Source organism: Nanorana parkeri, unplaced genomic scaffold (genome assembly GCF_000935625.1).
Source record: "Nanorana parkeri isolate BGI_ZX_2015 unplaced genomic scaffold, ASM93562v1 scaffold1283, whole genome shotgun sequence".
NCBI lineage: Eukaryota > Metazoa > Chordata > Amphibia > Anura > Dicroglossidae > Nanorana > Nanorana parkeri.
The window spans coordinates 311,781-333,722 of NW_017307551.1; the positions used below are offsets into that span (position 1 = coordinate 311,781).

General features: G+C 46.4%; 1 protein-coding gene across 1 annotated transcript in view; it reads left to right on the top strand.

Moving 5' to 3' along the window:
* Positions 1-3,807: 3,807 nt before the first annotated feature.
* LOC108797477 (vasoactive intestinal polypeptide receptor-like) overlaps positions 3,808-21,942 on the top strand; it is a 166,796-nt gene continuing 148,661 nt past the window's right edge. The window contains exon 1 of the mRNA XM_018569074.1: positions 3,808-3,887. Within this exon, the coding sequence (XP_018424576.1) occupies positions 3,808-3,887 (80 nt within the window). The remainder of the gene's footprint in view (positions 3,888-21,942) is intronic.

A 21,942-nucleotide genomic window follows, 5' to 3' on the forward strand; every position in this document is an offset into this window, starting at 1 on the left:
AGACACGCAACTTGGCTTGCATTAGCACAGTCAAAAAATGCTCCAAGCTCGCAACAAAATCTGCTACATCAGCTTCTTTGCATTGAAATAATTGGGCTCCCTCTGCTTACATGTGGCCACAGCGTGCTGCATGTTCATGAGTGCTAGTCCTGACCACCAGACCTCTGGAATATGCCGCCATTCTTATTCTTGTTTCCTTCTCCGCATGCTAAGTGAAAACCATTGTACCTTGAAGGTTACACATCATTCCCATTTTCCTATATTCTGGGACTCCCAGAGGCAGCTGGAATCGGGGAACACAAATCTTGCATTTTCAGTCTCTCGTTTTGGGAATTTTCATACAATGAGGATAGCAACTGCTAAGTAGGACGAGGAAATTGTCGAGACTCGAGTAAGAGTCACCTGCAGGAAAATCTCTTTATTTGACAGGAACGTTCCTTTAAATCTAAAACAAACAAAACTTTCTTGTTCCTTTTTACAGTTTAACAGAAAATAAAGAGTCATAAAACTTTGTCGCCAATCCAAGGTTCACGTCTGGCAATGAGAGAGGCTTGTCACTGGGAAGGTGTCATGAGGCAGACAGATGAGACGAGGAAGGTCAGCGGCAGCTCATCTATCAGCTAGCAGGATTGATTCACGCCATGGAGGAAGTTTTAGAAAATGACCTGTTTTTTAAATGAGTTTTGTTGGTTTTAACTTGTTCATGGCCAGAGGAAATATCAACCTTCATGACCGGCGTGACTCTGGTTAGAAGGGCTCATTTACCCAGGTGTGCACATCCGTAGGGCATGCACACCCGTGCAGGGACTTGCTCCCGAGAGTGATAGCTGCTGCATGTAATTGCGTGCCGCCACCTGAACCTCCCTGTGGGAGGATGCGGCTACACGTGCCTACACGCCGACCCTGACCTGCACATCTTTGCAGGTCCAGGTGTCCACTTTGGCACATGCAGTCTGCGTCCAAATGTGGGAACCCGTGCAGGTTCAGGTCAACGCGTACCTGTGTGCAACCGCATCATCCCATAGGGAGGTACAGGCAGCTGCATGCAATTACACGCAGCACCTTTCCCTCCCGGTAGCGGGTCTCTGCACGTAGGGGCATGCCCTACAGATGTGCACAGACGGGCATGCCGTACAGATGACCACGCCCATGTGAATCAGCCCTAAAGTAAACCCAGCCATGATACAAATACAGGCGATTTCTGATACACTGGCTTTACTACTGACCCAAAATAAGTGTGCAGAAGAAGTCAGGGGACGGTAAGGAGAAGAAATTATCACTTTTGGTTCAGCCAAACTTTCCATAAGTTTTCAGAGCTCCAAAATTTGGAAGTATGTTATATTTGTCCAGAAATTGGGTACTATGTTGTGTTGGGGTGCTCCACAATTAGTTTGAATGCATTTTTTAAACTGAAAATTTTGGGTTTGATGAACAGTTGCACTAATATCGCTGTCAGGATCCAGATCTCAACCCAGGGACTCTGCTGTGTCTGGCGGTGGCTCTACCTGCTGAGCCAGTCTGAAACCGTGGATAGCTCCTTGCCTGATCTCCTGTGTAATCCTCAGGTAAACCTAGTTTCTGCTGAACTCTGAACTCCATTGCTCCTCCCTTGAACTTCCTATTTAAGCCCCGCCTCTGCACTTCCTGTTTGCCAGATTATTGTGCTCCTGACAATATCTTCCTGCTCCTGCTTGCTTCCTGCTCCTTCTGTGATACAATCCGCTCATACTGCTACCCGTGTACCGACCTTTGGCTGCTGATCCATCGACTACTCTCATAGTCTTCTCCTTCATACCTAATACCTTTTGGCTCCTGACCTCGGCTTGTTCGCTGACTACGCTTCTGCCTGCTCCTATACTACTACCGTCTGCTTGTGTACCAAACCCGGCCTGTTATACCACAAATTTGCCTGCTGTTTCAGCTACTGGACTCTGAGCCCGATCCCAGATCGTGACAATCACGTGACTTAAGAAAATTGCAACTGTCACCGTTTTATTTTACGGGGTCTCTACTTATGGGAAATAATATAAGTAACCTTCAGGTCTAAAATGTGTATTTTAACACTTTAAATAAAATATTGAAAAACGTATCTGGCAGCGAAAGGGTTAAACCTCTTAAAATGGGGAGTGCAGATCTAGGAATGCACAGTAAAATGAGGAATAGTCCTATGCCTGGCCATCATACATTTTAATAGTTATAGCCAGCTGATGCCAGACAGCTCCATTTCTGTTAGGAGACGGGGGGCGGAGTCATTTGCAGTCTCTGCGATCTGATCTCCCCTGCTCTTCCGGTCAATTTCACGGTTTGCAGCTGTTATCTTAATACTGCTGCTCTTGTATAGAGCTCGCCAGCCACTGGCTACATGTGGCAGATGGGGCATAGTATTCTGTATTTTATAATGATCTGATCAAAAGGAAGAAAAACATATTTTCACCACCGTACGTTCCCTTTTAAAGGGACCAAGGGGAATAAAGTAACCAAGGGCAAAATTTAATTTTGGATACAGTAGAGAAAGGTTAAAACCCCCATCGACTGCCACAGATGTTTTGAGTAGAATTAGCTCATTCTGCCAATTATGTCCCGACACACATTCTTAATAAGTTGCCCGCCGCGTGCCGTTTTGTACTGAGCGCGGAATAAAAGCGAGAGCCGTCAGATATAATTAAAAACTGCAACAAACGTGACCTCTGGCTGTTAACCTGGATAGCAGATATTGTTGTCGGTACACATCGCACTGAACCGCGGCGAAGCAGTCTGCTGCGGATTAATGTTTAACAATGAAACTACCTACTTCGGCGATGGGGATCCTCGTTATCTGTACAGGGCAGAGGGAATCAATGTGCCGCTGTACTTCTCTGCAGCTGAGAGCTCTCTCTCTCTCTTTTTATGTCAAAACAAAGCGTTGTGTGAAAATCACATGGAGGATTTACTCTGAAACTTAAAGGAGAACTATGAGGCTTTTCACTCACCTCATAGTTCTAGCCGACCTGTGACAATGAGACTGTCACAGGTCGGCTCAGTAGATCGGGAGGTGAGCGAACATATACCAGCGTTCGCTCACCTCTCGATCCTGTCACGGCTCTCTGCCGTGACAGTGGAGGGGCTAGATCCCCCCCCTCCAAGCTCCGATCCGCCTGGCGGACCGGACGGGGGAGGGGGTGGGTACAGCTGGCTCTGCCTCTAGATAGGCAGAGCCAGCTGTCCCTCACGCAGCTGGGCGGATCTCGACATCGATGTCGGGATCCGCTCCGGCTGCGACGTCTCAGTATACCAAAAGCTGTAGCTCGCGGTATACTGAGCTTAGGGTAACGGGAGGACGCTAGTTTGTGTCCTCCCGTTACCCTAAGAAGAACTATGGGGAAAAGCCCTGACCCCATAGTTCTCCTTTAAAGAGCGGCTGAACTCTTCAAAGGCGAAGATTTGATATGCTATAGGGAATATCTAGAAATATTAATTGTGTCTAAGCAGTACATGGAGTCTAGAATTCCTCCTGAACAATATCCGTGTACTTCCTGCTGTGTGAGGCTACCTAGGCACTCCTGTTCTGTGCCTCGTATTTGTATACTGTATAGCTGCAGTCAGAGATCGTCTAAAGCACTGCTGCCTCTGACTGCTAGTCTCAGGAGATTTGGGGTGAGATTTGGTGATGCGACTGCTGTGCTGCTCAATGTTCTCCATGCTGGAGAGCAAGCTGATCCTGAAGACCTGCAGTGCAAGGATCTCCCTGCTTCCAAGCCTGGTAGTCTGAGATTTGGGGTGAGATTTGGTGATGTGGCTGCTGTGCTGCTCAATGTTCTCCTTGCTAGAATGAAAGCTGTACTTGAGGACCTGAAGGACAAGGATCTCCTGGCTTCCAAGTCTGGTAGTCTAAGAAGAGATGAGACTTGGTGATGTCACTATAGTAGTGCTCATTATTCTTGAGGAAGCTGTACCTGAGGACCTGCAGTGCAAGGATCTCCCTGCTTCCAAGCCTGGTAGTCTAAGGAGATCTAGGGTGAGATTTGGTGATGTGACTACTGTGCTGCTCACTAATCTCTATGCTGGAGAGGAAGCTGTACCTGAGAACCTTGCATAACCAGAGGACCTGCAGTAGAAGGATCTCCCTGTTTCCAAGCCTGGTAGTCTAAAGAGGCATGGGGTGAGATTTGGTGATGTGACTGCAGTGCTACCCACTATTCTCCTTGCTTGAGGCTCTGGCATGATGTAGCAAAGCCCTGCCTCTACCAAGATGACTGCCTCCATACAGAAACAGTGCAGAACAAGGCATGGTAAGTCAGTAATGGAGAGAAGATCAGATACAGGAAGACATGACCTGTCAACCTACACATGAAGAGAGAGCAGCGGTGAGCGGTCTTTATTACAGGAGTGGGCGGAGACAAGACCAGGGACCCTGCACAAGGAGAGAGCACAGCAGTGACCGGTCTTTATTATAAGAGAGGGGCAGAGAACCTTGGCAGCCGCATCTGTCATTGCCTTCGCCTCCGGCTCCCTGACACGGTGTTGCCCGCCTGAAGACTGCTGGTGAGACTCCATAGCCCAGACAGCCCAGCTGGGAGTTGCACAGCCCAGCTGAGAGCCCGGAGATCCACCTGAGAGCCCGCACAGGCCATCAGGCGCCAACCCAGAACAACACAGAGTATGTAGCTTCATATTATTTTGTATTGCTGTAGTCCCTTATAGACAGTCTCCTTACTCCCACCCCTGGCTGTCTCTTCTTGCTCTTTCTCCTGGCTGCCTCTCCCCGCTCTCTCCTCAATATTCTCCAAAGAAACAAAATTGCGTTGAGTTGAGTGTTCGGGTTTTACTTGAAGAAAAGGTGGCAACCCTAGCCGCGTCAGACGGATCATTATGAAAGAAAATGCTTTTACATGTTTCATCGGCAAAAAAAGATTATACGGCCATTTGTAAGGAGTTATATGAAGACCGCTGGGTGCAATTCACTCCATCCGCCGGTGTTTTCCCTTTTGGTCCGGAGCTGAATCAAGCCTGTAATCCCGTTCTCATTGTTCGGGACTCCTACTCACGGTCAGTTTAATTCGTACCTTTATGCCGCCGATGGGAACATTTTTTTTTTTCCTGCTGGCAATAAAAATACAAAGTGCAAACGGAATGTTACAGCGAGGGAATTACAATGAGCGCCTGGAGCCCAGCCACCGTCCGCGCATTAAGGTTATTTTCAAAACTTTACAAAGAACATTTTAGCCGGAGAATTAATCTCTTGAGGAATTTCCTAAAAATAGTTAAGAATTTTATTCCAAGAAAGCTTTTTTTTCCTGCCGGCAGCTGAGAACATAATTTTTTTTTTTCTTTATCATTTATTTGTTATGGGCCCTTCTAAAGAAGCCTAATCTCTTGTGTATTCGACGTAGCAAGCGGTTCGAGTCTTTTGTAACTTTATCAAACCCGTAATCTCTTAAATAAGCAATGTAATAAGGAAGGTAATTGCTTTATGCCCTAATCAAGTCGGTAATCTCTTGAATAAGCGAGATAGTTAGAATGTTAATTGTTTCTTATGTGTGTGTGTTGATGTTTGTGCTGTTGTTAGGGCAGGTTGCCTAAAATTTGTTTCCAGGATGTAGAAAACGCATGCAACTAATAATTCATAAAGTTTGATATCTGGGAAGGTTATTCCCCACTATAGGGAGCTATTAACCCCTTCATGACTGAGCTTGTTTTTGGTTTCTGTTCGTAAATGACTGACACACTTTTGACATTTTTGCTGTGTGATTCTTCCACGTCAGTAATATACTTTCTTACAAAGTGCACCCACACATATTATATATTGTTTTTTAGAGGACAGATAGGGCTATATATTTATATCACATATGTGTGTCTAACGCCTCACTTAGCACAAATACAAATTAAAAAAAGAGGAAAAAACGTGAAAAAAAACTTTTTTTCCCAGTTTTGATTTGTAGTATTTTTTTTAACAAAACCAGCACAGCTAAAAAAAAATGCAATACATACATTCATTTATTTGTCCCTTATTTTTAATTTTTTTACACTTTTCACTATTTTTTTTAATTTATTTACACTTTTCACTTTTTTTATACTGACAAATTTTATTTATTTAATTATATCAGGCAGTCATTGTGAATTAATCTCACTATTACTGCTTGATAAATTAATACATTTTTTTTATTATCAGGCTGCTTCAAACTTCAGAACAGCCGATAATAAGTTAGTGACACTGATCCTGCAGCAGTTCAGGATTCAGCTGTCAGTGAATGTTTCAGAAAACTTAAACATTCTACTTTCAAGAATAGATACATTATGTGTCTAATACATAACATTTTGTATCTATTCTTGAAAGTCAAAAGATAAAAAAAAAAAAAGCCAGTATAGCATGAGAGAGATATCTCTCGATCTATACGAGCTGTCAGAATGCCGGCAAAAGCCGACATGTGTCTCTGCTTTGCTTTGACTCTCAGACACCCGATATTAAGGTATCGGGTGTCTGAAAAAGGTTAACCCTTTCAGTAATGGATCTCTAGATAGTTAGACATCTATTACTGAAAGGTAACCGCTGATTCTCAGCGGTTAGCAGCCTTCTAGTGCAGCAAATAACTCGTCACGTACAGTGTACGTGACGAGTCATTTGGTCCCTTTGTGGCTGGACGTACAGTGTACGTTTCCCGTCACGAAGGGGTTAAAATCGTATAGAAACATAAAAGGCCAATGTGGGACATCTGAGGGACCTTGTATGTATAACATGAGATAATGTATCATTATTACTTACACTCATTGGCCACTTTTATTAGGTACACTTTGCTAGTACCAGGTTGGACCCCCCTTTTGCCTTCAGAACCTCCTTTGTTCTTTATGGCATAGATTCAACAAGGTGCTGGAAACATTCCTTAGAGAGTTTGGTCCATGTTAACATGATAGCATGACGCAGTTTCTTCAACATCCATGATGGGACTCTCCCGTTCCACCACATCCCGAGGGTGCTCTATTGGATTGAGATCTGGTGACTATGAAGGCCATTTGAGTTCAGTGAACCCATTATTATGCTCAAGAAACCAGTTTGAGATGATTTTAGCTTTTGTGACACGGCGCATTAACCGGCTAGAAGTAGTCATCGGAAGATGAGTGCACTGTGGTCATAAAGGGATGGACATGGTCAGTAACAATACTCGGGTAGATATTACCTACAATGCTCAATTGCTACTAAAAGGCCCAGGAAGTGTGCCAGGAAAATATCTCCCACACCATTACACCCCCACCACCAGCCTGAACCGTTCATACAATGTGGAATGGATCCATGCTTTCATGTTGTTTACTCCAAATTTTGACCCATCCGAATGTTGCACCAGAACTAGAGACTCATCAGACCAGGCAACATTTTTCCAATCTTCTATATAATTTTGGTGAGCTCTTGTGAATTGTAGGCTCAATTTCTCAATCGTAGCTGACAGGAGTGGCACCCGGTGTGGTCTTCTGCTGCTGTAGCCCATCTGATTCAAGGTTGGACGTGTTGTGTGTTCAGAGATGTTCTTCTGCACGCCTCGGATGTAATGAGAGGCTGTTGGAGTTACTGTTGCCTTTCTATCAGCTTGAACCAGTCTGCCCATTCTCCTCTGACCTCTGACATCAACAAAGCATTTTCCTCGACACAACTGCCGCTCACTGGATATTTTCTCTTTTTCAGGCCATTCTCTGTAAACCAGAGAGATGGTTGTGTATGAAAATCCCAGTAGATAAGCAGATTCTGAAATACTCAGACCAGCCCATCTGGCACCAACAACCACACCACGTTCAGTCACCTAAATCACTTTTCCTCTCCATTCTGATGCTCGGTTTGGACTTCAGCAGATGATCTTGACCATGTCTACATGCCTACATGCATTGAGTTGCCACTGTGTGATTGGCTGACTAGATATTCATGTTAATGAGCAGTTGAACAGGTGAAACGAATAAAGTGGCCGGTGAGTGTCAATCTTTCGAAAGAATCATAATAAAAGCTGTATGTGTTAAAAAGATTCACTATCCCATGTTAAAGTGTATTTCCAGTCAAATTTGAGAAAACCCCTCTCTATATATGTTATGTGTTCCCCCTCACACAGCATAATAAAAACAAATTCTTTAAAAAATGTTTCTTATCTTTTAGATTTATCTGTGTAGCCGGAACCTTTGCAAGCTTCTCTTTCAATTTTTAAGTGGCAAGAAACTGTCTGTCCCCATAAAAGACAAAAGACGGACTGAGCTTCCCCTCATTAACATACAATTCTTCTAGATCTTTAACCCTTTGGTGGGACAGACATTGTCCAATCTACTGATAATGAGATCAGCCAGCACAGTACAGACCGGGATCATGATGTTAACCTGACCAGCCTCCCCCTTGCATTGTAGAGGAAAAGTCCCATATAGGCTTATTCTCTATGTGTCATAACAGATGCATTTATTTTGGGTGTATCAGTACTGCTGGAGACCCCAAAAGCATGTCCTGTAAATGTAACTGTGAAAATTAAAAAAGTATCACTGGCAGCCATTTGGAGCAGTATGTTATATTTTTGGATATGCAATGCTTGCAGGTTGAGCTTTTTGCTGCTAGGGCCATATAGTGATCCACATCTTTGTGTGTTTGTATTGAGTTTTGTTGAGCACATGTTTTATTCCTATGTGGCTGGTTTACATCTATGTGAGGGAAACCATAAATGCCCATTTACACCTATGAGTATTCGATACCTTTCACACTGCAATGTTCAAGCATAGGTGTCAATGGCCCTTAAAACATTATCACCTGCTCATCCAGGGAAAAGTGATAGTGTCTCCTGATAGTTCACCCCCTCCAGCAAGGTGGACTCACTCATCAATGCACCCTCGCTGGTTCGCCACTTCTTTGGAGTCCTTTGCTCCATTGATCTAGCAGAGCAGGGCTTCTGGATATAGGGGGAGCATTTGTCCTCCCCATGTGACCTTGATGGGGCCTGAGGGGCTAATTGCCAGATCTGGACACTGTCATGGGTGTGTATGGGCAGTGGCATTCTTTTGAGCTTAATGAATCCTGTTGTTTACTCTGCAACACTGAATTCATGAGAATTCAAGTCTCAGCACCTCTTGGATTGAGCTAAAACTAAAAAACAAGATTGGCTTGCCATTACATTTGGGTGGAGATGATGTCTGGCTTCTTATATATCTTTGATAGTCCAACACTGAGACCTCCCTGTTATAAATCCCAACTCTGTTCTTTTCCACCTGAGTTTTGGTTGCCACTGCCTACCTTGTGTGTGTTTCAGGCCCTCCTCTTACATTCTCCATATATAATAGATATAAAATACAGAAGGGATGGTGGGAACCCCTCATTAATGTGAAGAGCTGGTGTACAGACCTGGCAATACAGCACAGGGATGGTAGGAGTGCCTCATAATGGGCACAGCAGGTGTACAGACCCAGTAACTCTGCACAGGGATGGTGGGGAAACCCATCATAATGGGCACAGCAGGTGTACAGACCTCAGCACATGGATGGTATGAACCCATCATAATGGGCACAGCAGGTGTACAGACCCAGGAACTCCGCAGAAGGATGGTGGGAGCCCCTCATAGTGGGCACAGCAGGTGTACAGACCCGGGAACTCCGCACAAGGATGGTGGGAACCCCTCATAGTGGGCACAACAGGTGTACAGACCCAGGAACTCATCACAGGAATGGTGGGAGCACCTCATAATGAGCACAGCAGGCATGCAGACCAGGGAACTCAGCATAGATATGGTGGGAACGCCTCATAATAGGCAAAGCAGATGTGCAGACCCAGGAACCCAGCACAGGGATTGTGGGAACCCCTCCTAATCAGTACAGCAGGTGTGCAGACCCGGGAACTCGGCACAGGGATCTCTCCAATAGAGGTCACAAAGCAGCTATGAGCTGGTTTAACTCTCCAGCATCTATCAGACACGGCAATATTTGTTTTGGGTGAACTGACCCTTCAAGACCCATCCTGGGAGGGATACAGAAGTGAAAGCAAAATGCAATGAGCATAACATCATATAATAGCCAAGCAAATATCACTAGTCTGATTCACTCTCCAGCAATGTGCTTGGAATGACCTCTCAATAGCTAAATAACAATAAACACCTATACATGGATTTTCAGATTAAGGACACATTAAATAAATATTATTTGTTCATCTGGTGATTGTCAGGCCATTCTAGGGCTTTGCATTCTGTTGTTCCATAACTGGTGAGCACACAAAGCGATGATATAAAATCAATATCTCTCAGCCAGGACAATCAGACAATGCCTGCCGCTTATAGAACCAATGGGATTCCACAATTACAGCGATCCATCACTTGGGACTCTCCGCTGCAACATTTTATCATTCACTCTTTATATTTTAAAGTAACAGCACTGAATTCTTCACAATCCATCAGATACAAGAGTATATTTCTCGATTTATGTGAAATCTCTCTGTGAGTAGGGCCGGATTTCCCACAAGGCCCGGCCTCGGGGCAGCAGAGAGTAGAGGGGCAGCAGGGATGTGGAATTCCTATCTCCCGACGCCCGGGACATGCAGTTCCAGGCGCCGGGCGGGTAGTTGTTTTCTACATTTAGCCCGGCTTTGGGCAAGCAGGGCTAAATGTATAGCGGGGGAAGCCGCCGCTTGTTTTGTACCAGTGATCTCCGAGATGTCGCCATGATCGCTTGTATGCAGCCTGCACACAGAGGGGCGCATTGAGGAACCTGGCATTGGGGCAGCAGAGAGAGTAAATCCCGCCCTGTCTGTGAGTCATATGGATCGTGTCAAATGTCTCTGCAGACTCTTACCTGCTTCTCTCTTGTAGATGCTGATAAAGGTTGTTCTAATGAGCTTTCTGAAAGTGAGTGCTAAGTAGAATTGTCAGTCAAGTTGCTGGTTAGCTCATCCCCTCCGCAACTGATACCTTTCTGCTCCTTTCTCCTGTTGAAGCTCTTAGAAAATCCAAATTTGCTGAAAATCTAAATTTGCTGACATTGCTGAAGATGCTGGAAATATCCAAATGTAAAAAAAATTATTAGAAAAAAGAAAAAATAATTTAAAAAAAACCTAGCTAAGGAAGGTCTCATTTGAACAGGGGACTCTGATGTAAAAAGGGGCTCCTGATGGTAGGGGGTGGGGGGGCTTTGATATAAAGGTTGCTCCTGATGTCAATGGGGACTCTAATGTGAAATGGGGAGCTCCTGATGTGAAGGAGGGAGGCTCTCATATGAAGTGGGCTCCTGACCTTAAGGGGGGGGCTCTGAGGTGAAAGGCAGGATTCTGAAGTGAAGGAGGCATTCTGATGGGGGTCTTTGAGGTGAAGGTTGCCTTTTGATTTGCAAGTGAACCCCATATTTTGTGTTTTTGCAAAGGGTCTCCACTTAAAATCCATAACAGACCCCCATATAAGTATGTATTTTGGAGGGGCCACATGTTGCTTTACATGTTTTAGACTAAGCTCCCTTGAGATTTTGACCTTTTATAGGGTTCCATGACTGAAAGAAATTTGAGAAACGCTGGTGTAACGCTTCCTGAATTGATGCTAATGCAATGTAATGCTCTTGGCGGCTGCCGCCGGCTACAAAGTATCTATTTTTGTTTACATTCTAACAACTGCTGACACTATAACTCCTCTTACATCCAAAATTGAAGCAACTGCTGACAGCATATCGGGAGCTCGGCTGTCAAACTGACAGCACATCCTGACAGCTGCACCTGAGTGCTTGTACCTGGCGTGGGAGGACTCTAGAACATACAAAGTACATCCTAGTCTCTGAACCGGTTTTAAATCATCTTCAACTTGATGTGCTACCTTCCTTCAGGCCGTTGTCTTGTATCATTGTTTAGCTTTGCGGTTTCAGCCCTTCAGAACTACAAGAACACGATGAGTAAAAAGAGAACATAGGAACAAAACGGAGCTTGTTGCCTCCTAAAAATGTGATCACCCTAGGCCAGCCTTTGTCAACCAGGGTGCCTTCTGGCTTCCTCAGGGGTTCCCTGAAATTCTCACTCTGCATCACGCCTTTCTGTGGTGCAGACGGGCCCATAGAAACGAATGACGCCAATTCAGGGAGGGCAGGATCCATTCAGAAAAGGATGGAAGTTTGCCTCCGTGAAGTACGGGGATGAAGGGAAGAGGGTTCCTAATGTGATGGGCTAATTCGAAAGTCCCACCGCACTCCTGACCGAGAAGCCCCATATAATGTGTGTGGGGGGTGCGGAAGTGGCCGCGGATGGCGCCGCCAAATATTTGCAAAACAGAAAAAAATGGTCACCAGCACTCCAGGTTTTTTGCAAAACAAAATTGTGAAGTTTTTTGTTTCACTTTTGTTTACCTGATGAAGGGACAGGACAGGTTCCGAAACGTTGCCACGCATGGTGATATGACCTGCAAGAATGTATCAAAGGATTTCGCTTTGATGAAAACTTGGAGTGCTAGTGACCATTTTTTTCTGTTTTACTAATGTGAAGGGGGTTCCTAATGTAAAGGAGGACTCTGATGTGAAAAGATTCTGACCTCTCCCCTGTGAGATCCTACCCCCAGCACACACTGACCTCTCCCCTGTAAGATCCCCACCCCCAGCACAAACTGACCAATCCCCTGTGAGATCCCACCCCCAGCACACACTGACCTCTCCCCTGTGAGATCCCACCCCCAGCACACACTGACCGCTCCCCTGTGAGATCCCAGCACACACTGTCCTCTCCCTGTGAGATCCTACCCCCAGCACACACTGACCTCTCCCCTGTGAGATCCCACCCCCAGCACACACTGACCTCTCCCCTATAAAGGGGGACTCTGATGTGTGGGAGGAACTCCACTCTCTTTTAGTTTTTGCATGAGGTCCTCCCTTAACATCCATACCAGATCCGCATCTCAAATAAGGGTTGATATGTATTTGGAGGAATCGCACATCATTTTTTACATCTTTACACCTAAGTTTTTTACATTTTAGACTGGGGTGCCTCGAGATTTTGCATAGTTTTTAAGGATGCCATAACTGAAGGATGCTATGGCCTTTATTTCCTTTAAAACTTGATTTTGACACCACAATGCACCACCAAAGAAAAAGCCATTACTGACTAACCCCCTCCCCGCCCCCCCTCCAAATGTCCTAAAACCATGCGTTTTGTTTATTTTCTGGGTCAAGTCACAGCAGAAAGAGCGTTCTCTGCGGAGCTGCCCTGCTCACTTGGCTGAGGCATCAATAAACAGAACCGACTTGTAAAGATTTGGAGAAGGATGCGCAGTGCTCGGCGGTAATGGTGCTAACTCTGCACAGATAATGGATGATGGTTGGCTGAGTCACCAGCTCACCATGGGAATCAGGGCGCCCTCCTATAATGGTGTAGGGGGATATTATTGATATCTGTGATGCGGAGAGAAGGGACTTATTTCCGTCTGAGTCACGCCGTGAACTTTGTGTGATGCGTTAGAGGATCACTCATCGCTGTCTGCAGTCCGTAATACCCCATCAGCAAGAACACTTGACTCATTCTGGGCAGATGAAAGGATGCTGCAGGTTTTGGTTACTCCCTTGGTATGGAATGCTATATATAAATCGGGATAGTATCAATTAATTTCAAGGACAGCTTCATATAAAGAGCTTAATGCATCCATTAAAACACAGATCCCGTATATTGGCAGATGTGTGCCCATTCATAAGTCAGTGCAGGTCCTAATTCTGCACATGTGCATGTTTCATATTAGATATTAATAGGTGCAAATGCTCATACAGTGCTGGCTGGCTAGTGAGCTTTGTATATTTGAAGGGTCACTCACTACCGATATGGACATCGGAAAATGAGATGTGTGTGTTGATGGTAGGTGTTGGGGAGCTGGGTTTGAATCGCACAGGGGAGAGGTAAGTGTGTGCCAGGGGTGGGATCTTCCAGGGGAGAGGTCAGTGTTTGCTTGGGGCAGGGGTCCACAGTGGTGAGGTCAACGTGTGTTTGGGGTGGGATCTTGCAGGGGAGAGGTCAGTGTGTGCTGGGGGTGGGATCTTACAGGGGAGAGGTTAGTGTGTGCTGGGGGTGGGATCTCACAGGGGAGAGGTCAGTGTGTGCTGGAGGTGGGATCTTACAAGTGAGAGGTCAGTGTGTGCTGGAGGTGGGATCTTACAAGTGAGAGGTCAGTGTGTGCTGGAGGTGGGATCTTACAAGTGAGAGGTCAGTGTGTGCTGGAGGTGGGATCTTACAAGTGAGAGGTCAGTGTGTGCTGGAGGTGGGATCTTACAAGTGAGAGGTCAGTGTGTGCTGGAGGTGGGATCTTACAAGTGAGAGGTCAGTGTGTGCTGGAGGTGGGATCTTACAAGTGAGAGGTCAGTGTGTGCTGGAGGTGGGATCTTACAAGTGAGAGGTCAGTGTGTGCTGGAGGTGGGATCTTACAAGTGAGAGGTCAGTGTGTGCTGGAGGTGGGATCTTACAAGTGAGAGGTCAGTGTGTGCTGGAGGTGGGATCTTACAAGTGAGAGGTCAGTGTGTGCTGGAGGTGGGATCTTACAAGTGAGAGGTCAGTGTGTGCTGGAGGTGGGATCTTACAAGTGAGAGGTCAGTGTGTGCTGGAGGTGGGATCTTACAAGTGAGAGGTCAGTGTGTGCTGGAGGTGGGATCTTACAAGTGAGAGGTCAGTGTGTGCTGGAGGTGGGATCTTACAAGTGAGAGGTCAGTGTGTGCTGGAGGTGGGATCTTACAAGTGAGAGGTCAGTGTGTGCTGGAGGTGGGATCTTACAAGTGAGAGGTCAGTGTGTGCTGGAGGTGGGATCTTACAAGTGAGAGGTCAGTGTGTGCTGGAGGTGGGATCTTACAAGTGAGAGGTCAGTGTGTGCTGGAGGTGGGATCTTACAAGTGAGAGGTCAGTGTGTGCTGGAGGTGGGATCTTACAAGTGAGAGGTCAGTGTGTGCTGGAGGTGGGATCTTACAAGTGAGAGGTCAGTGTGTGCTGGAGGTGGGATCTTACAAGTGAGAGGTCAGTGTGTGCTGGAGGTGGGATCTTACAAGTGAGAGGTCAGTGTGTGCTGGAGGTGGGATCTTACAAGTGAGAGGTCAGTGTGTGCTGGAGGTGGGATCTTACAAGTGAGAGGTCAGTGTGTGCTGGAGGTGGGATCTTACAAGTGAGAGGTCAGTGTGTGCTGGAGGTGGGATCTTACAAGTGAGAGGTCAGTGTGTGCTGGAGGTGGGATCTTACAAGTGAGAGGTCAGTGTGTGCTGGAGGTGGGATCTTACAAGTGAGAGGTCAGTGTGTGCTGGAGGTGGGATCTTACAAGTGAGAGGTCAGTGTGTGCTGGAGGTGGGATCTTACAAGTGAGAGGTCAGTGTGTGCTGGAGGTGGGATCTTACAAGTGAGAGGTCAGTGTGTGCTGGAGGTGGGATCTTACAAGTGAGAGGTCAGTGTGTGCTGGAGGTGGGATCTTACAAGTGAGAGGTCAGTGTGTGCTGGAGGTGGGATCTTACAAGTGAGAGGTCAGTGTGTGCTGGAGGTGGGATCTTACAAGTGAGAGGTCAGTGTGTGCTGGAGGTGGGATCTTACAAGTGAGAGGTCAGTGTGTGCTGGAGGTGGGATCTTACAAGTGAGAGGTCAGTGTGTGCTGGAGGTGGGATCTTACAAGTGAGAGGTCAGTGTGTGCTGGAGGTGGGATCTTACAAGTGAGAGGTCAGTGTGTGCTGGAGGTGGGATCTTACAAGTGAGAGGTCAGTGTGTGCTGGAGGTGGGATCTTACAAGTGAGAGGTCAGTGTGTGCTGGGGGTGGGGATCTCACCGGGGAGAGTCCAAACTGTGTCCTGGGGGTTAAATCCAATGTTTGTATTGGGGAGGATCTGAGGGGGGAGAGTCCAATGTGCCTTCTATGCAAGCAAATTAAATATATGGAATTCAAGCATTCTTCTCCGTTTTTTCCTGAAGCTGAGTTGAGCTGCACTGTGCATAACCCCACACGCCTAAATGTTCTGTACATACAGATGTTCTTATCTGTACAGTGAAGGGTTGTCAAAAGGGGAACTCATGATAATGAAAGCTGACGTGTAATCTGCTTATACCTCGCCTTGTTTATCTCTTTATCAACGTACTAATGACATTATCCTTTAATAAAACCTTTCCGTTTTCGTTACATAGTTCATTTTAGACCCAGCGATTGGGTCTTGGTTTTTCTCTATGCAATGCATGCAGATCATGGCTGGTGGGAGGGGCTGACTGAGGCTGTAGGTCGCTTCCTGGAAACATCACAACACCCTGCCTCAGTAGATCCCTCAGACCTGATGCAAGCCAGCTTGATTTGTAAATGGAGGATTGGCCATTCTCAGGCAGACTCTGTTCCCCTAAACACTGTACTAGGTAACACCCGCATGTGACGCTGAGCCTCCATGATTGAAAGAACAGACAGCCAATGAATGAGAGGGGCGGGGACAGGGACAGTAAGACTAGGGAGGAAAGACTAGATAATGCTGGACGTCCTCCAGCCAAGAAATGAGGCGGAGCTCTATCTGACTTTCTGCAGCTTCTAATGCACATTGTGAGAAGCGCCCGGTGTGCAGTGATAGCAGAGGAAGCCAGCTCAGTCCAGGAGAGGAGCCGGTATGACAGTGCAAGACTGAAGGGGAGGCCGGAGGTCAGAAAGAAGACTGCAGGGGAGGACGGAGGTCAGAAAGAAGACTGCAGGGGAGGACGGAGGTCAGAAAGAAGACTGCAGGGGAGGACGGAGATCAGATAGAAGACTGAAGGGGAGGACGGAGGTCAGATAGAAGACTGCAGGGGAGGACGGAGATCAGATAGAAGACTGAAGGGAAGGACGGAGGTCAGATAGAAGACTGAAAGGAAGGACGGAGGTCAGGTAGAAGACTGAAGGGAAGGACGGAGGTCAGGTAGAAGACTGAAAGGAAGGTCAGATAGAAGACTGCAGGGTAGGCCGGAGGCACACGGAGATTCCTCAGTCAGTATTTTAGAGGCACACAGAACTTCTAGCTCAGTGTATGAGAGAACGGAACTGACGGCCATCATGATTTATATGAAAGAGAATAAATGTCTCGTTTATCCGCGCTGAAACGTTTTCACTTCCTCTCGGTTATTTCTGTCTCTCGGTCGGTCTTCTGTTTATTTCGGGCTTTGTGTGATCTGCGAGGAAGACGGATTGCGTCTCGTAGCCTCTCAGTCGGCGCTGATGTCATTCAGGAGCCGCGCCAATTGTCATAATTTATGAAGTGCTTTTCCTGGGAACGTGCGGCACATCTAATATCAGAGGACCGACTTATTTTATCATCTCCACTCGCTAATTACACGCAGCACCATGGAATTGAATCGCAGATCTTAAATGGCAACATTAATCAGCCCTACGAAGCGCATCAGACAACGCATATACAGTGTATGTGTGTGTATATATATAACCCACGCTTTGCATTGCACTTGGTGATGTAAGGCTTGGATGCAGCTGCTCGGCCATGGAAACCCATTCCATGAAGCTCTCTACGCACTGTTGTTGTGCCAATCTGAAGGCCACACGAAGTTTGGAGGTCTGTAGCTATTGACTCTGCAGACAGTTGGCGACTTCTGTGCGCTGTGCACTTCAGCATGCGCTGATCCCGCTCTGTCATGTGACGTGGCCTTCCACTTCGTGGCTGAGTTGCTGTTGTTCCCAGTTGCTTCCACTTTGTTATAATACCAGTAACAGGTGACCGCTGGGTATTTAGTAGCCAGGAAATGTCACGGGTGGACTTATTGCACAGGTGACAACCTATCACGGCATCACACTTGCATTCACTGAGCTCCTGAGAGCGACCCATTCTTTCACAAATGTTTGTAGAAGCGTCTGCATGCCGAGGTGCGTGATTGTATACACCTGTGACCATGCAGGTGATTGGAACACCTGAATCCAATGATTTGGAGGGGGGTCCCAATACTTTTGGCAACATAGTGTGGGGAATTTATCAAAGCAAATGTGACAGTTTTAGCCTCTTGCACCTTTTTTGCAACTGTTTTCATCTGCCCTTGTTCTGGGCTATCTGAAACTGGAGCATCACCTAACAAAACACTCACAACTTAAGAAGTCCCCATGACCACTTCTTCAAGATGCGACAGTGAAGCTTTTTGCCTGAAGTTACAAGTCTTTTTTCCTGGAGTCTATTAAATCTCATTTATCAACAACATTACACTCGCATCATAACTCTGGTGCAAATATATTCCGTGCAAGTTCAAACACTCGCAATTGCTATGATAAATTCCCCCCCAGTATGTAATATATATATATATTATGTATTTAATTATTTCTTTTTTTTTATTGCAGTGTTTGTATAGCTGATTTTTATTTTTGGAAGATTTGTTTTCTTCGCTTCCTTGGAATTTTCTTTTACCTTTTTGTCTGGCATAAATATTGAAGAATAGGCACTTTCGTTTTTAAAGGCTCGGTTCACGCTCTGGGTGCGTCGCGTTAATGCACGTGCATGAAAATGTTTAAAAACGTGATGCGCCCCGAACTCTATAACGTTCCTCTCTGTTCATCGGAGAGGTCATGTTGTCGTTCTCCATAAAATGATGAAATACATGAAAATCCCATTAAATGATGTTTTATTGAACTATTCTGCACAGACATGGAGTGTGCTGGATTCTACTCCCTGGGAGGAAATTCAGCAACTTTGACAGCGAAAATAAAAATGAAAGCTGAACTCCAAATAGATGTAAAAGACACAAATTGATGAATCTTTGTAATCCATTAATATATAATTAATGTGATAATAAAGCCTTTTTTTTTTTTTTAATTATCCTTTGCTGGAGGCTGTTGCTCTTTTTCTTTAAAAGTTTCTATTTTCTCGTTGCTCCCCGCATGGCTCATCCACAAGAAAAATAGGTGCTGGGCCATTTTTACCCTAATGCAGAGAATGCATTAAAGGAGAACTATGAGGTGAGTGAGAAATCAGTCATCCTCATAGTTCGAACCCATGTGTGACAATGAAACTGTCACACGTCGGCTCAATAGATCGGGAATTGAGCGAACACATACCGGCGTTCACTTCTCGTTCATCTCCCTGCAGCCAGGGGAATCAGGATAGCCGGGTCAATAACACGTGGAAACAACAAGCTGGATACTAGCTGCAAAAGCTGACTATCATCCAGCACTGAAACATCCAGGAGGCACAGTTTAAATAGCCCGTCTGGCGGCAGAATCTGTGATGCGCGCGCGTACCTGTGTGCATGCGCGCCTCCTCGCGCACATCCACGCAGAGACGCACACCCAAGGCTAGCTCTATGGGTCACACCCTGAGTATGCGCATGCGCAGATGCCTGCGGCACACCACCCATAGTGCTTCGACGGGCTTCTTGACAACACCTCTCCAATCATTGTCCAGTCACAAGCAGGGGGAGTTGGAGAATACATGTAAGTGTCAGAGATGCGTCTTCTGCTTCTCCTTACACTGTCCAGTCACAACTTGTAGGAGGTAGAGACATGTAACTGCCAGATAGGGCTGTGCTGTGTGGCAGAGTTGTATACATCTCAGGACCGGATAGACAGAAATAGCTCAGACATATCCCATGTTGAGTCAAAGCTAGAGCTCTCCAATCAGCAGAGAGCATGAGTCTTGCTGATTGCAGAGCTGTGAGTCTGACCTATCAGGAGGTGTGTTGGAACTCTGCAGGAAGACCTCTGCTTCCATACAGAGAGCAAGGGCCCTTCTCTGCAGCATGCTGGCAGGAGACAGGCTCTTCTACTCAGGCTGTGGCTGCTGAACTTTTTGATGCACATGTAATGGGTTTGGCTGATTCTTTGGGCTTTAAACTATTAGGCACAGCACGCTCAGTCCGCGGTGCACTCGGTGAGAGTCGGGAACACGGCTGCTCTGTTTTTCTCAAAAGCTTCATTTTACCAAGTGTGAAGCGTGCCATTGGCAGGCAGACGTACGAATTCGTGGCAGAGATGAAACCGTTCCGCATTGTGCCGCAGGGGGTTTCGGGACTTGATCCCGCTGCTTTATCTGTCTTCAGCAGTTTAGACCACGGGCCCGGGCTGTGCGGTCAGACAGTGACATCAATGTTTGCGGTAACCTGAGTGGATCCTGGATTAGAGAACTGAGAGAAGCGACGAGCGCAGTAAAGGAACAGTAAATAAAATCAAGGTAATGCTACATCCTCAGAGCAAACAAGCGCGCTCCATAAACCTAAGAGCTTCTTTTATGATTCGTTTGACGAGTCGGGACTTCCTGTTTCTTGGCGGTTTATTGAGTTATGCAACAGTAACCAACATCAGAAACCGATCAGAATTCCAGAACTCCAACGTTTGTCATTTGCATCAGGGCAACCCTTCACCCAACCTGCACTGGAGGGGGCAGCGAGTCAATCCGTGCTCGATTTAAAGGGACAGTAAACTCAGGAAACTACATCTAAAAAAATGACATTCAAGTCCCTTAAAGGATAAGTTCACCTATTGCAAAAAATGTAAGAAATGCATAATTTAATATATAATTAATAAAATAGTATGCATTTGTTTAATATTTGTATTCAAGACCGGAAGATAGGGATGCACCAATACCGGTATTTTGGTATTAAGTACGAGTACCGATATTTTTTTTTCCGGTACTCGCCGATACCAAGTAACGTAAGTCCCATTCAGGAAGCCAGGTGGCGTGTAATGACTCGCCACCTGGCTTCCTGATTAGTTGGGAAACTGGGTAACATTTAAATTCTCGCCACCCGGCTTCTCGATTAGCAGGGAAGCCATCCCCATGCTTCTCGTCACTATGTGGGCTGTGATGGGCTAGGCATCGGAGCATTTGGGAGAGTACGAGTACTCGCCCAAATACTCGGCATCGGCAGCGATACTAGTATCGGTATCGGTGCATCCCTACTTGAAAGCATTGCAATTGTGATCACTCAATCAGGGCTGCAAAGCTCAGACTTCAGCACGGTACAGAGTTTCAATTAGAAGAGATGGGCGGGACGGCTGGACTCCAAACTGGATTCAATCGCCTCATACAGCGTCCAGCCATCCTCGCTCTAGGTAGATGCGGGAATAGAGCGTGGAGCGAGGACAGCTGGACTTCAAACTGGATTAAATCACCTCATACAGCGTCCAGCAGCCATCCTCGCTCTAGGTAGATGCGGGGATATGGGCAGCTCTACCTAGAGCGAGGACGGCTGGATGCCGTATCTGCAGCCCTGATCGAGTGATCACAATTGCCATGCTTTCCAGGTTTGAATGCAAATATTAAATTATTTTTTGCAAAAGGTGAACTTATCTTTTCACTATTCACAACAATGTATCTTATTTGTGTATCACTCGGCTGTAGATCCTCCAATCATCTCTGACACTGTCCTTCCTTCTGGAGGGGGGCTACGTCTGTTCCCCATGGTCCCTGTGTGTGTTGTAAAGTCAACGCTCCAAGCTCGCTCCCGGGATGGACTACAATCTCAATACAAATTGGTAAACTAAAAGTGAGATTGTAGTCCATATCGGGAGTGAGCTTGGAGCGGTGACCCTATCGGACCGCCCCTGTGAAAGGGGCCTTAAAAGAGAACTATGGGGTGAGTGATTTTCACTCACCTCATAGTTCTAGCCGATCTGTGACAATGAGACTGTCACAGGTCGGCTCAGTAGATCGGGAGGTGAGCGAACACATACCGGCGTTCGCTCACCTCTCGATCCTATCACGGCTCTCTGCCGTGACAGGGGAGGGACTGGATTCCCCCCTCCCCGCTCCGATCCTCCAGCGCAGACTGGCGGAACGGACGGGGGAGGGGTCGGTACAGCTAGCTCTGCCTCTAGATATGTAGAGCCAGCTGTCACTCACGCAGCTGGGCGGATCCCGACATAATTGTACGCTTCAGCTGCGGCGTCTCAGTATACCGCGAGCTACAGCTCGCGGTATACTGAGCTTAGGGTGACGGGAGGACGCTAGTTTGTATCCTCCCGTTACCATAAGGAGAACTATGGGGAAAAGACCTAACCCAATAGTTCTCCTTTTAAGGTATTTGAATGCATTTTTAAGGTTTAACTCCTGAGCTTA